Here is a 13,163-nt window from a genome sequence, read left to right as displayed (position 1 = left end):
CTGACCTTAATGGGAATAAATGTTGAAAAACTAAGTAAATAGTCCACACATGAATAAGTGATTATAAGGCATTAACCATGTCAAATTGTGAATAATTACACAAAGGCTTTATTATTCAATAGAAAACTTCAAATTAATTCCTAACAAATAAAACAAAGCCTTCAATTATTGAATTTTTCATATAATTCTCTAATAGTTTCGAGGGCCACACTTAACCTCCCTGAGAGCCACATACGGCCCTCAGACCATGGGTTGAACATCCCTGACCTAAGTGAAATGAAGAAAAAAAAAACCCACCAGAAGCTTCCAATCAAATTGTGGTTACCGGTAGGTTTTGGATCTATACATTCTAGCTGTCAAAGATGAAGAATTTGGTACAGCAAAGTAGGTGTCACAAAAGTGTCATGACAGTATTGCTCAGTGTCATGTATGCTCATACCAGTCATGAACAAAACTAGTGACTGGTATTTTTTCACAAAAAGGCATGTCCTTAAGATGGTAAATGTAATAAACCGGACATCAAACATCGATGGTTGCAATGGGGATTATGTGTAATGTCATGTGAAATCTATCTATAATAAAGTTTCAAATTAAAGAAGGGACACCACAAATTATGTTAGATGCATTGTATACACCAACCAGCTTCAAAATGGGGGAATTACATTTTCACATATTCCACAAATGTCTCCCTGTTAAAGAAACCCAACATCAAATTCCAAATTAATTAAAAAGGTACTAAGTAGACTACAAACATATATCCTAACGACTCTCACTGAACAGCAAGAAACTGTAAGGTAACCTTAAGACTTATACGGAAGCCACTACCTGTACTAGTATAATTTTATCAAGATCTACCTGTAATTTGGATGAAACGTAATTCAACTAGCTCAGAGATCTGTGTCCCCTTATGTAATGGTGTACAGTCTTCAGGTTACATGTAATATCAAAAATCTAGGTAGGCTTTGCAAGACTAGTTTACAAAATTAATCCATCTGCTTCACTATCTAACATCACTGTCCTTTTCATTACTGTGAATATGTGACAGAGCACGACAAGTAACTTCAAAAGTTATGAATATGCTTCCAGAGGCACAGCCACTCTTCAACATGGCAGGCCATAATCCCTTATACCAGGCTAAGATACCCTCTTCTTGCGAAATTCTGACAATGCACGCCCATGCACTTGGATACACAACAACCTGGAAACAAACATACATTAAACACCAAACTAAACCAAAGCTATTATTAATAATAACAATTATAATGCCACAGATGAGACATATATATATATATACAATACAGGAAAAATAAATTACTGTCTCTAGAACGAATGGCTCCCTGTCCCGGCCGCAAAAATGCCAGCAACTTTAAAACTACCCTTACACATTCTTGGGTACATCCAGGGTGTCATTCGCAAATAATCGAGGTCTGTTGGTTAAAAATCCACGAATTGTCAGGGCATGTTGTACCCAACAGTATGTGCATAACGTACTTATGGAACAATGTTTAAAATTCCAATTTATCATAGCGTAAGTCCTTTTATACATCTAAAATCACTTAATTTAAGAGAAAAGAAGAAATAGAATGACACAATATAGTAAATGAAAGTAAAAAATAAGTCAAGTAAATAAAATACTAATGTAAATTTTAAGCTTAACCTTTATGGGACTACGGTACGTTCAAATCGGAAAATGTTCGTAAGTTGGACGTATGTACAGTAACCCGGGGACCTCCTGCATATATATTTTTTTTTTCTTACTGTTACATATACGTAAAAGAAATTAGGTGAAAATCATAGAGAGAATAGAATTTTTTTTACATCCACTGGAGTTAGTGTTGGTTCATGGGAAGGGAAGAAGGAAGCTGGAGGGGGTGTGGTGTTGGGGATCTCAGCCTCTCCCTATCAGGCCAAGCTGTGAGCTGCATTATTGTTCTTTTTCAGCTCGTTGTTTCTGGTAGATATAAGTAATTTCCTTCTTCTTTTTGTTTACTGTTCCATGCACACACAATTGTTCATACACAATGTGCAAAAAAAAAGAAGAAATGATTATTATACGGTCAAAAACAAAGAGAATGAACTTTTTTTTTACGTCAGCGGGGATTAACCCACAATCGTGGGGGAGAGCAGTGCACTCCTGTCTCCCCTGTCCTTAATGAAATGACTGCTAAATGGCCATGCAGTATTTTTTCTTTTCTTTTATTTACTGTCTCAAGAAAGAATGGCTCCCTTTTATTAATACCACACATTTACAGATGAATACATTGGAACACAAAGGGAAAATGATGCCACGCTAAACCGTTGATATTCGAAATTCAATGCTGCAGTTGATGAAATAGTATAGGGTAAAAACCGTAGCTACCCAAAATCCGCAGATGGGAAATCTGCAGTCGGCGAGGGACTACTATACATAAAATTTTGCCCTTCCCTTCAATTTGAAATATATTTCAGTACCCTGTGGTTTTGGGGCAAAAGTCTAAACAAAAACTTAAAAATATACTATATTGAGAATCAACAAACCTTGCCAAATTGCCTGCGAGCTTCCTCAAAGCCACGTATTTGTATTCTTTTCTTCAAGACATCCAGAGGGTACACAGCTAATTTAGCACATACTCCTGCTGCTGTCCCACTTATAGCACTGAAGCCCAGCCATGGTAGTTCACTCTCTGTGACATATTTTATTCTTTGTTAAATTATCAGGACTTATAGTACTATATCAATAAATTAACAAATAAAAAATCATGCAAGCCTAAGTAATACAGTGATTTAACATCCTGCATAACACATAATTGGGTGGCTTATATATCATCACTATGTCTACAGTGTTGGAAATCTAATTTCCAAAGACCCGAATCTTGTGACTGGAATCCAAAAAGTGGGTAAAATTTTAAAAATAAATAGATAAAAATGCCCACCATCCTGGATTCCTCAAAAGGAGACACTGGTACAGCAGTTTTGATGCCTATAGATTCCAAAATGCAGCAAGATAGTGCAAGCAAACAAGTGAAATGAATTGATGAAAAGTTAAAAATGGGGAAATTCCAAAATATTCTCTGTGGCTGGATTATCAGGAAAAACAGTGGCTGGTGCCAGCCAACAGTGAGTAAGGGTACTGTTAGTTTTGCAGAAAATAGGGTAAAGCTTTACTATAATCCAACTGCACTCATTAAACAATCTAATCCAGTTGGTAGTTTTCAGATCCCCTGAAGTGGTTCCTCTACATCCCATTAACTTACAGAATGGGATACAGAATAATTTCTGGAAAATAAAATATACTGTGTAGATTCTACAAACCCTTGAGTTGGGATACCCTGTATTCCCCCTAACATTTACTCGCAAATAGTCAACCTGAATCCCACTCTGAGCTCCATGTAAACATTCACTAAAAAACCTTAGTTAGACACCTGTAGAGTATTTGGATACAACTGTTTTTCAATTGGCAGAGCTACATAATGTAAGTGAAGACACACTGCATATCACAATTTTTACTGAAACAAAATACCTACCCGGTACTTACACCGAGGAATGTGTGGCCACCGGCCAAACATGATAAAAATATATTGGTGTAATTTAAGGTCAGCACTTAGCTTCTACTGCATGTGTAGAATGGGAACTTCCATTCTGGAGGCTTGTGTGATTGAAATTGTGGCAGCACATCCTGTTTTGTCATTATATAGCTAAGCCAAACAAAAGGGGATCATGGACCATGTGCACTTACGTGGCAGAGAAGACTCTCAACTTTCTCCCTCAAGAGAGGGGGAACTGAGATGTAACATGTTCCCTTTCAAAGAATCCAATGTAGTAGAAAGGTTTATTTAATTTTCAATTTCTATTCAGTTTTTAGACACTATTTTACATTTTTCAACTACTTAAGCTTACTGAATATACATGAATCACCTGAGAACAGCATTAAGTTAAAAATATCAATATCTGTATCATGATTAATTTCCACCAGTTAATGGCAGCTTTTTAATATAGTGTACTTATTGTTATTTCTTCCAGTAAGTAACAAGTAGGGGTGCTCCACAAATGTGAGAACCAAACTACTATGCCTTATTCTGACAAATACTTCAAAATTAAATATATTCAGAGATGATTCTTTGTGCTCTTAATGGTAAGCAAAATTTTTAAGGTACAATTGAGGTCAAAAGTATTCATCCAATTCATCACCAACAACTGTGCCCCTGGTTGGGTCCTTTTCACATGGGGTGGAAAGGGAGAATGGTTGTCTTGGGGAGGGCCGTTTGTTGGGTGGGGGTATGCGATACAAATTGCTCATCAGAGAGGGGAGATTGAAGAAAGCGGGGAAATTCATGAAAGAAAAAAGGGAAGGATGTAAGTTTTTTCACTATATTATCGTAGGTTAAATGCTTGAAAGAGTAATAGATGGGGACCCTTATTCATTATTATAATGTGCCATCCATATCCATAACATAATTAGCAATTTTTCAGGTTGTGGTTCAGGTTTTAATCAACGGTAATTAGACATTTACAATAACATTCACAAGAGTAGAAATATTGAATAAGAAGATGGAAATCACATTATTTTCTAATATTTACCAACACAGATCATACAAAATCTCAATAGCCCATCCATAGGTCACCCTTTTCTATAGCCTCCTGGAGTCTTCTTGGGACAAGTCACTTTCTATCCAACAATTCATTATTAATTTTGTTTATCAATTAATATTGATTTTTTTTCCAAGATAGTGGCAGGAGGTGGAAGTGATCAAGTAACAGCCTAGTTTAGTGTTACTGGTGGTGAGCAAGGCCGCATGCAAAGCCACTCCCCCTCCTCTCTTAGGTTGTCATATCAAGGGCTTTACCTCATGGAAGCCAAATGTCTTATAAACCCTAATGGCACATTACCTGCAAAAAACCCTATTCCAATTACTCCCCTGAATCTCGAGTAAAAGCAGAGATAACTATGGGATAGTTAAGTCCATATGACACCTCCCCAGACACTTGCCCTCCTGGTTCTCGGTTGTTTGGGCTTTTGGTCTATCAACTGTCAGGGTCATTAAGGCCATCAACATGAAGCTACATCCACCAACTTAAATATCATTAACACCTTCTTCAGGTGTTAAGAATAATTTTAAGGCCCTTGACTTGCGCCCCCCTACCCTACCTGGGTCCGCCACCCCTAGTTCTCCCCTATCAATACCTCCCCCACCCTCTTGTGACCCATCGTTTTGAAAGAGCTTGAGCTCGAGGGTATGGTAGTAGGAGGGATGGCTGATTACTTTTGACCACAACCATGCATAATTCCATAGAACCATAAATCTGCATTAAGATAATGAATACCATCATACCTTCTCTAATACTTTGAGACATTAAGCTGAAGAGAGCATTGTAGAAGAAAAATGTGAGACCAGTATAAGGAGCTGTCATGGCCAGAGTAGGAATTATGCCTCGCCATAGGCTCAGTACTCCTTCCTGACGCAACATCTTCCCCCAAGCATCCATCATCCCATTGTAATGCTGATCAAGAGAAAATGTATTAACCGAAAAGTGTTTTAGCTGCCTCAAAAAGAGATATCAATCAATAAGTGAATTAGAATTAAACTAATTATAATAGAATTTAAACAATATACTGTATGAGCAAATATTACATTTTCTTCTTGGTCACAATTTTCTTAATACCTTTGGATGTCCTTGAGCAATAAGTCGTGTTCGTACAACATCACAAGGAAAAGATGCAAGAGTGCCACATGTTCCTGCCAATGCTCCACACAGACCATGAGTTATATACCTCTCTGCTAAGCCATGATTATCAGCTGTCTTTGTCAGAACTTCATAACTCCAGAACTGTGTGAAAATATTTCTTCAATAGTTTCAAGTACAGTACAGTAAACTAAATTTCTTCTAATAATTTCTAATACAGTTGGTGTATTACATTTGACCGAGATGAAATTAATGTTAACTATTACTGTTATCTTAGTTAACAAGCAGTTACAAAGAATATAGATCAGCAGTAACAGACCATAGGAGAGACCAAGTGATCAAAGTCATGCATGGAGTAGAAGAATTAGATCATGATAAAGAAAATACCCTTATATTGCATCTTTTCTCCTGTTGATAATTCCCATGGGTCTTCTCAAGTTATTAGTACCACATCTTCTTCAGACTCAATCTGTAATCTGTGAGATAAACTGTTGTTTTAGCTCTTCACTTAGTGATTAATTATGTCATGGATACTAGGATGGAAATTACAATTCCACACAGTAGATAATTTCCTCATCAGGAGAAAAAATAGTCAGTGTTGAAGTCCATACGATATCAACATAAGAGTAATGGGGAAAAGTATGTGATCATAATAAATATAGAATGGCAAAATCAACAATTAGCATATGCCTTTTTGCAAATGTAATTATGTTACAGATCCTGCCTTACCTCACCCACACCAATTATTGGTATGGAGAGTCTGTCTGTGGTGTAAATCAACAATAATGTCTCCAAAAAATATCTGGGAAATTTCAATGCTGTGATCTTTATTATGATATATGGTTTCCCTGGATAGAACAGAAGCTCCATAATATGGTGCTACTGTACTATCAACCATGACAAGTGTAGGTGAAGGGGGCTTTAAATCTGACCAGTAATACATCTACCTTAGAATAAAACTCACCTGTGCCATTCCAAAGGTAATGCTCAGGGCCTGGGCAGGAACATGCCCCTTCCAAAGAGCAGCTAAACCCTCATTGTGCACTATCTTGGCAGCACTCTGGAGGACCCCATGGTAAAGACCTCCCCCACGTTTTGCTGTGGGCTCCACCTGTAACTGTTTACCAAAATAACACAAATCAGTTTTTGTTATATGCAAAGCTCACAACTACAGTATAAAGACACAGAGATCATTAAATGCACTATTGTTTATTGTACAGTACTGTACAGTACAGTATTGACATAAAAACAGATTCAAAATAACATGCTCCCACACATACAAATAAGGCAAGAATGATATTTTAAAAAAAATGGAGATTCAATCCTAAATTCCTTCTTCTGGTGGAGTTTGTAGCGATACAGCACTCAATACAGGGCTACTTATTGGGGGGTTCATGTATTCACACAACCCCCTATAATGTATGCCAAAGTTATGTTATCCTTTTTGGCTATATCAATCACCATTCCCTCCCTATCATATCATCCTCTTAAGAACGAGACATTGCTACAGCTACCCTCTAGGGGCTAGATCTTACTGCAGATGAGTCTCCCAAGTCAGAACACAACACACCAAAGCATACTGTCTTCCAATTTGATTTTCTATGCATTTTTAGCTGACCAATCACAGACCAAAGGGCAGAGGGAGGGTTTCTAAGCCACCAGAGTCTGCAGTGACTGTCATCTTGGACTATTAGCTAGTAAGTGAATAATAGTGCAGTATTGACTTAAGCCCTTGATAGCAAACAAGGTGCCTTAGGGTGGCCTGAGTTAAGTGGGTCAACTAAGTTCCAGGGAGACCTCTTAGATCGTAGAGAGTACAGGTAGCCATTGAGCTAAGTTTCTCTCTGAGAGAACAGTGTAATACAGTAGGGTGAAAAGAGTGATGGGTATAATTAGTGATTAAAAAATCAAGCCTGCTGCTATTATAGGGGGTTGTATAAGTACATACATCTCCTATGAATTAGTCCTGTATTACAGGAGTTCATTGGCTTTAGAGTGATAGAAAGAAATGCCTTTAAATTCATTATTAATACTTCAACTCACCATAATAAATGATGGAAATTTTAATACATTTCAGTCTAATCCCTAAATTAATGTACTCCAGCCTATAAAAATACTGTATATGTCTCATGTTCAGCAATATGTTGTACAGTAATTTTCATAAAACAGAGATAGAACTCACTTGAAATCTAATTTTGAGAACATCCAAAGGTTGTAAGAAACCCCTCGTGAGAAATCCACTGACAGCACCAGCAACTGCATGATCTTTAGCTGTCAGATGCCCCTGGTTGTCACTCTTGTGCCCAACATAGCTAACCATCACACTAAAAAATAAAGTTGAAGAAATTTAAAAAACTTATTCCAAATTTTCCATCCTTTTCAATACCTCCCTACTTATGTTGGGTGAATGAAACCACTATTGTTCTTTCTTCAAGTACTGTAGTAGCCCAGGGTGTTTTATTATATATGTGATGACAATGTATCTCAGTCGCCACAACTACTGGGCACTCTTAAAGTTCGTTTTGTGGGTGGAAAAATTGCACCTCCCCACCCCCACACCCCGTCATATTAAACAGAAGATACTTAGCCAATTAAAGAGTACTCACGGTAAAATAGTATTAGTAGGAACTTAGCTGGACACGGAAAAATATCCACTACGTAACTAAAATAGGTTTCCCTTATGTTTTTTATGGCGATTTGAACGAATATGACCTTTATATCCGTGGAAAAAATATATATAAAGGAGATATGATCCCTTTAACACTAGCAACAACGATTTCTCCCAAAGTCAGCTGCCAGCAGGGTTTCGAAAATTAGGGAAAATGTGAAAATACCTTAAAAGTACAATATTACAGATGTTAATGCAGTAAATATTCGTCATAATACATAATCAGACATTCTTGTTAATTCTATAGATCAATAATATAATTCTTTACCTGCTTTAAGCATTAATTCTTTATGTGTGCCCCTCTGTGTTAACTCCTTCACCGGTTGTGGTCTAGTATATTACATAACCCTGAACAACACAGCTGATATCCTAAATCAGGTTCCTGCCAATTATTATGTACAATTTATAAAACTATTAAAGCTAATTCTTTTCCATCCTATTTTCTTTAAATTTGGTGGTTTATATATGTTTAATAAGTTGTAAATAACATAGAAGTTGTCACACACGTCTTTAAATACCTACATCTACCCTGGTGAAAATAAACAGCAGCAGCAGCAGAGGATGAGGTACAGTAGTTCTTATTAATATTTTAGTAACATAGCTTGTAGATAATTAACACCTACATAGATATATATATACTGGCAAAGTAAGTACTGTGGCTGTAATATAGCTCATTCACTCATGAAAATAGTGTATTTACGCCTAGTAGTTTATATTGATAATGTAACTTGGTTAAACGTCATTATTACACCGCACATGGTCTTGGCCAGACACACAATTGGAAATATGTTAGTCAATAAGAAATAATGGTAAATATTCTCCCATTGGCTGTCCTCAGGTTTTGGTACGATAATAGTTTTTCTTTGTTGAAGGGGAGGGTTTTTTTGTGTGTGTTTTACTCATATATGAACTTCATTTCTTGTGCAAATTAGCGATTTTTGCACGCAAAAAAATCTTTTTCTACAGAAACCGCTAATTTGCAAAAAATGGAGGTCAGATTTTAGTAAAAAAAAAAAAAAACTATTTAACCTATTCTCATACCAAAGGAATCAACCTACCTAACCTAACCTACCGGTCCGACTAATTACCCAAATGTAGCCGCAATTAAGTCAAATGATGGTCCTACATGAATCAATCGGACTGCCAATCACTTCTCGACTGGTATTTGGTGTCATAAAGTCACAAAAAATTGGTAAACTTAATTTAATCTGAGTTGTGTTAGGTTAGGTTAGGTACATGCACTCGATTTATTAACTCAGATTGAATTACGTTTTCCATTTTTTTTTTTACTTTGTGACACCAAATACCAGTCGAGAAGTGATTGGCAGTCCGATTTATTCATGTAGGACCATTATTTGACTTCATTGCGGCTACATTTGGGTAATTAGTCGGACTCAACCTACAAGTAGGAGGAGGAGGAGGAAGACAAGTGACTAAGTGAGGAGTATTACCTGCAGGTAAACATGGCTGGAACCTGCGGACAGCCAATGGACGAATATTAACCGAAATAATACCTTCTGAGGTTGCCTGTTCCTGCTGCCTCTGAGGAATGATAAAATTTTTTGGTAAAACTGTAGAAGGAAGGACACTACTGAGGGCTTACCAGGTTAGATTGCCAATAATGGATTTCTGAAAGTAATATAAATGAGCAATTTTGAAGTTTACTTTTACACTTGGTGAAGGTTTGTTGGTATTATTTTAGTTTAGGCCACCCCCCATCAGAAAGGGGGGGGTGGCTCTGGGAGGGCTTGCAGGGTTAGGTAACATATAGTTCCTGGGTTGTGTGGCTAGGTTAGATTAGGTTGGGTTTCTAAATACAGGGATGACCAAAACTAAAATTTACCAGTTTGTTTTCACTGGAATTTTCTACTGAAACTGGTAGTACCAGAGCAAAGTGATGTAATACTTTACAACATTTACTCATGAGATGTACAGGAAAACTCTCTTTAGAAGAAAACAGGGTAACGTATGGCAACACTGCTAGCACCAGAAAAAGTTTATGGATTTGTTTCATTTTTTATCACAGTATGTTTTTATCATTATAATACAGTAAATATTTTAAAAGAGGCGACATATAATAGTACCTAACCTAACCATCCCAAGAAACTTACCTAACTTCCTAGCCATCCCCTAGACCCCTCGCCATATGAAACAAAGTATTGTACTTATTTTGATATCTGATTTCAGTGAGAGTAACTTTGTCAAAGTGTCATTGTAATTTTATGTCTTTTGTGCACATGAGAGTACGCTAAGACCAAGCAAGCCCGTTGCAAACAAACTACACATGCTGACTCGGCAGATTTATCGGGGAGTATACGGTAAATAATTTATTTATTCATGTACAAAACACACAGACATCATTTTAGTATAATATGATCAGTTTTCACCGTGTTTTACCCCACAATTTCCCTCATCCCCTGTCCACTACAGGTGATTTATGATCGTAGATTGAGAAAAACTAAAATTATTTATTAATTAAAATAAAAACTTGTCACCTCTTTTAAGATATTTACTATAATGATAACAGCATCTGTTGAAAAAATGAACTAAATCAAACAACTCCTGATGGTAGCGGTTTCCTCATGACTTATTGAAAACATTAATTATTCAGCAGTGACTATGCACATAACTTTATACAGTACTGATTTGTATATAAGGAAGTAGAGGAAAACCTATATACAGTATACGGGTATAGTGTTTTCGTCAAAAATTAAATTTTTATATTTATTTATTTTTTTACTTTTTGATTTAACATAAAACAAATACAATTTTGATCATACAAAGTGAGCAGGGCTTTGACGTAGAGGAAAACTATGGGGTAAAAAAACCTGCAATTTTTTTTTTTGCCTAACCTAACCTAACCAGAGAAACCAGAAGGACCAGACCTCGGAAAGTTGGAATTCCTTCCCTTTCTCTGTCTCTCTTTTTAGATATTCTAGAAATAAGAAAGAAATTTTACCAATAATTTTTTTAAAGTTGCTTTTTTTTTTACAAGTTGACATTGTAAAGTATTGCCCAAGAGAAATCAACTTTGAATATACAACACTGTAAAATACAGTATTGTACAATACTTAAGAAATAGCAAGTCAGCTGCATCCTTACACACATATCGTATTTAGTACTTTTGCAATTAAAAATATACCCATCTCAGAATGATGTCAGATTTTAAAACAAACACTGAACATAGTATCAGTTGGTTGCTAATATTAAAGTTGATGATAAATTTTCATAAAATATCCATAGGTTGAAAACAATGCTAAAATGCTGTCATTATTTTCAGATATGTCCGTCTACCATGACGAGATTGAAATTGAAGATTTTGACTTTGACGAAGAAACAGAAACTTACTACTACCCCTGTCCGTGTGGAGATCGATTCCAGATCACAAAGGAGGAACTAACCTCAGGAGAAGACGCTGCAACCTGTCCCAGCTGTTCTCTTATTGTTCGAGTAATCTACAATGTTGTGAGTTACATTATCCAGTATTTACGTATTATAGTATGTACTACAGGTACCATAGTTGGCCATAAACCATTCTTATTATACTATACAGTGTTGTGTCTACTACAGGTACCATAGTCAGCCATAAACCATTTTTATTATACTGTATTGTGTATATTACTGACCACAGGCAGAATGTTTCCCCTCTCATAAAAGACATTACAGCACAGCACAGTATTCACTATTCTTGACCAAATTAACTTGGTCCCTTATGACATTATATATTATTTTTTACCTAATGGCTCATGCTGAGGGAAGGAGGCCAGTGACCTCTGTATGATCCCTCTATTGTTCTGTACATAATGTTCTTGCTTCCACAGCTTGAGCCATAGGCTTACCACCCTCTTATGTGACTTAAACAGGATATAATGAAGTGGGTGTTGATTCAACATTACAGTCAACACTACTCTTATGGGCAGCTCTGGAGAAAAGCTGCAAATATTGGTAAAAATATTTTAAAATGATTATGCAGTTCTGTACAGTATTAGAAGACAGTTGATAGTACAGTGTATGTGAACATGAGTAAAGTAATGAAAATAATTACAGAAGGGAGATGGGGATAAATAGATGTTACTTTGCAAGAGATCAAATTGAACCAGACTAGTCGAGAAAAGAAAGTAGAAAGCATATAGAAAAGTGTTGGAGAAATAACCTTATCAAAGGCAAGGATGTGAATGTCCAGGAGAATCATTGAGCTGATATTATTGCCATAAAGTGTTGTTTTTAGATGTTTAGTATGGACTCTGGTTGCCAGAAAAAGAAGCATATTACAGTAGTGGGCACAATAGACACTCTGGAAGCAACTGTGTGTGTGAATGGGCAAAGCATGGTATTTAATGATGTGGGAAGGTATGCTATTGGTTGTGTGAAGCAACAGGGATATTTATAATCTTGTTGTGGAAAAGGAGTACTGTACAGTACCATAGCAAAATACAATTATTACACTATTACAATATACTATACTGTAGTAGTAATAATATTGAATGACAGGATTGTGTATGTGCATTTGTTGATTCTGGCCACCTTGCATACATATACCCTGTACCTGTATTGGGAATGGATTAAAAAAAATTTCTTTCTCCTGAAACCCCCCCAGATATAATGATTCAGTTGGTAATTAAGTATTTTAACTATTTTACAGGAAGATTTTGCAGAGTATGAAGAGGAGAGTGTAACTGTTAGCCAAGAGAAACCATTAGCAACAAATTGAGGCATCCCAGCAGCAAAACCTTTCAGTGTAAGTATTTGTATACCCATATTTTAAATAGAAATCTGAATATTAGAATGTTCTTGTAGAAGAAGCAGTTTTTGCACTTTTATGAATGAGTCAACA

At 36.3% G+C, this 13,163-nt stretch overlaps 2 protein-coding genes across 3 annotated transcripts in view; one reads left to right on the top strand and one right to left on the bottom strand.

Annotated features, from left to right (window-relative positions):
- Positions 1-92: 92 nt before the first annotated feature.
- Positions 93-8,686, bottom strand: LOC121879572 (mitochondrial thiamine pyrophosphate carrier-like). 2 transcript variants are annotated; one of them, XM_042386240.1, is made up of 7 exons: positions 8,598-8,686; positions 7,844-7,985; positions 6,626-6,778; positions 5,641-5,805; positions 5,310-5,478; positions 2,518-2,663; positions 93-1,198 (listed from the first exon to the last, which is right to left on the bottom strand). In XM_042386240.1, the coding sequence occupies exons 2-7, from the start codon at positions 7,979-7,981 to the stop codon at positions 1,001-1,003; spliced, it is 969 nt and encodes a 322-aa protein (XP_042242174.1). In that variant the 5' UTR covers positions 7,982-7,985; positions 8,598-8,686; the 3' UTR covers positions 93-1,000. The 2 variants fall into 2 exon arrangements, with proteins under 2 accessions (XP_042242174.1, XP_042242175.1); XM_042386241.1 differs by lacking the exon at positions 8,598-8,686 and adding an exon at positions 8,268-8,292.
- A 3,071-nt stretch (positions 8,687-11,757) lies between these two features.
- LOC121879574 (DNA-directed RNA polymerase III subunit RPC7-like) overlaps positions 11,758-13,163 on the top strand; it is a 7,307-nt gene continuing 5,901 nt past the window's right edge. The window contains exons 1-2 of the mRNA XM_042386242.1: positions 11,758-11,794; positions 12,972-13,067. The gene's annotated coding sequence lies outside the window, so the exon portion shown is untranslated. The remainder of the gene's footprint in view (positions 11,795-12,971; positions 13,068-13,163) is intronic.

Source organism: Homarus americanus, unplaced genomic scaffold (assembly GCF_018991925.1).
Source record: "Homarus americanus isolate GMGI-L3 unplaced genomic scaffold, GMGI_Hamer_2.0 scaffold9741, whole genome shotgun sequence".
In the NCBI taxonomy this organism is placed as follows: Eukaryota; Metazoa; Arthropoda; class Malacostraca; order Decapoda; family Nephropidae; genus Homarus; species Homarus americanus.
This window is presented reverse-complemented; position numbering and strand designations above follow the sequence as displayed.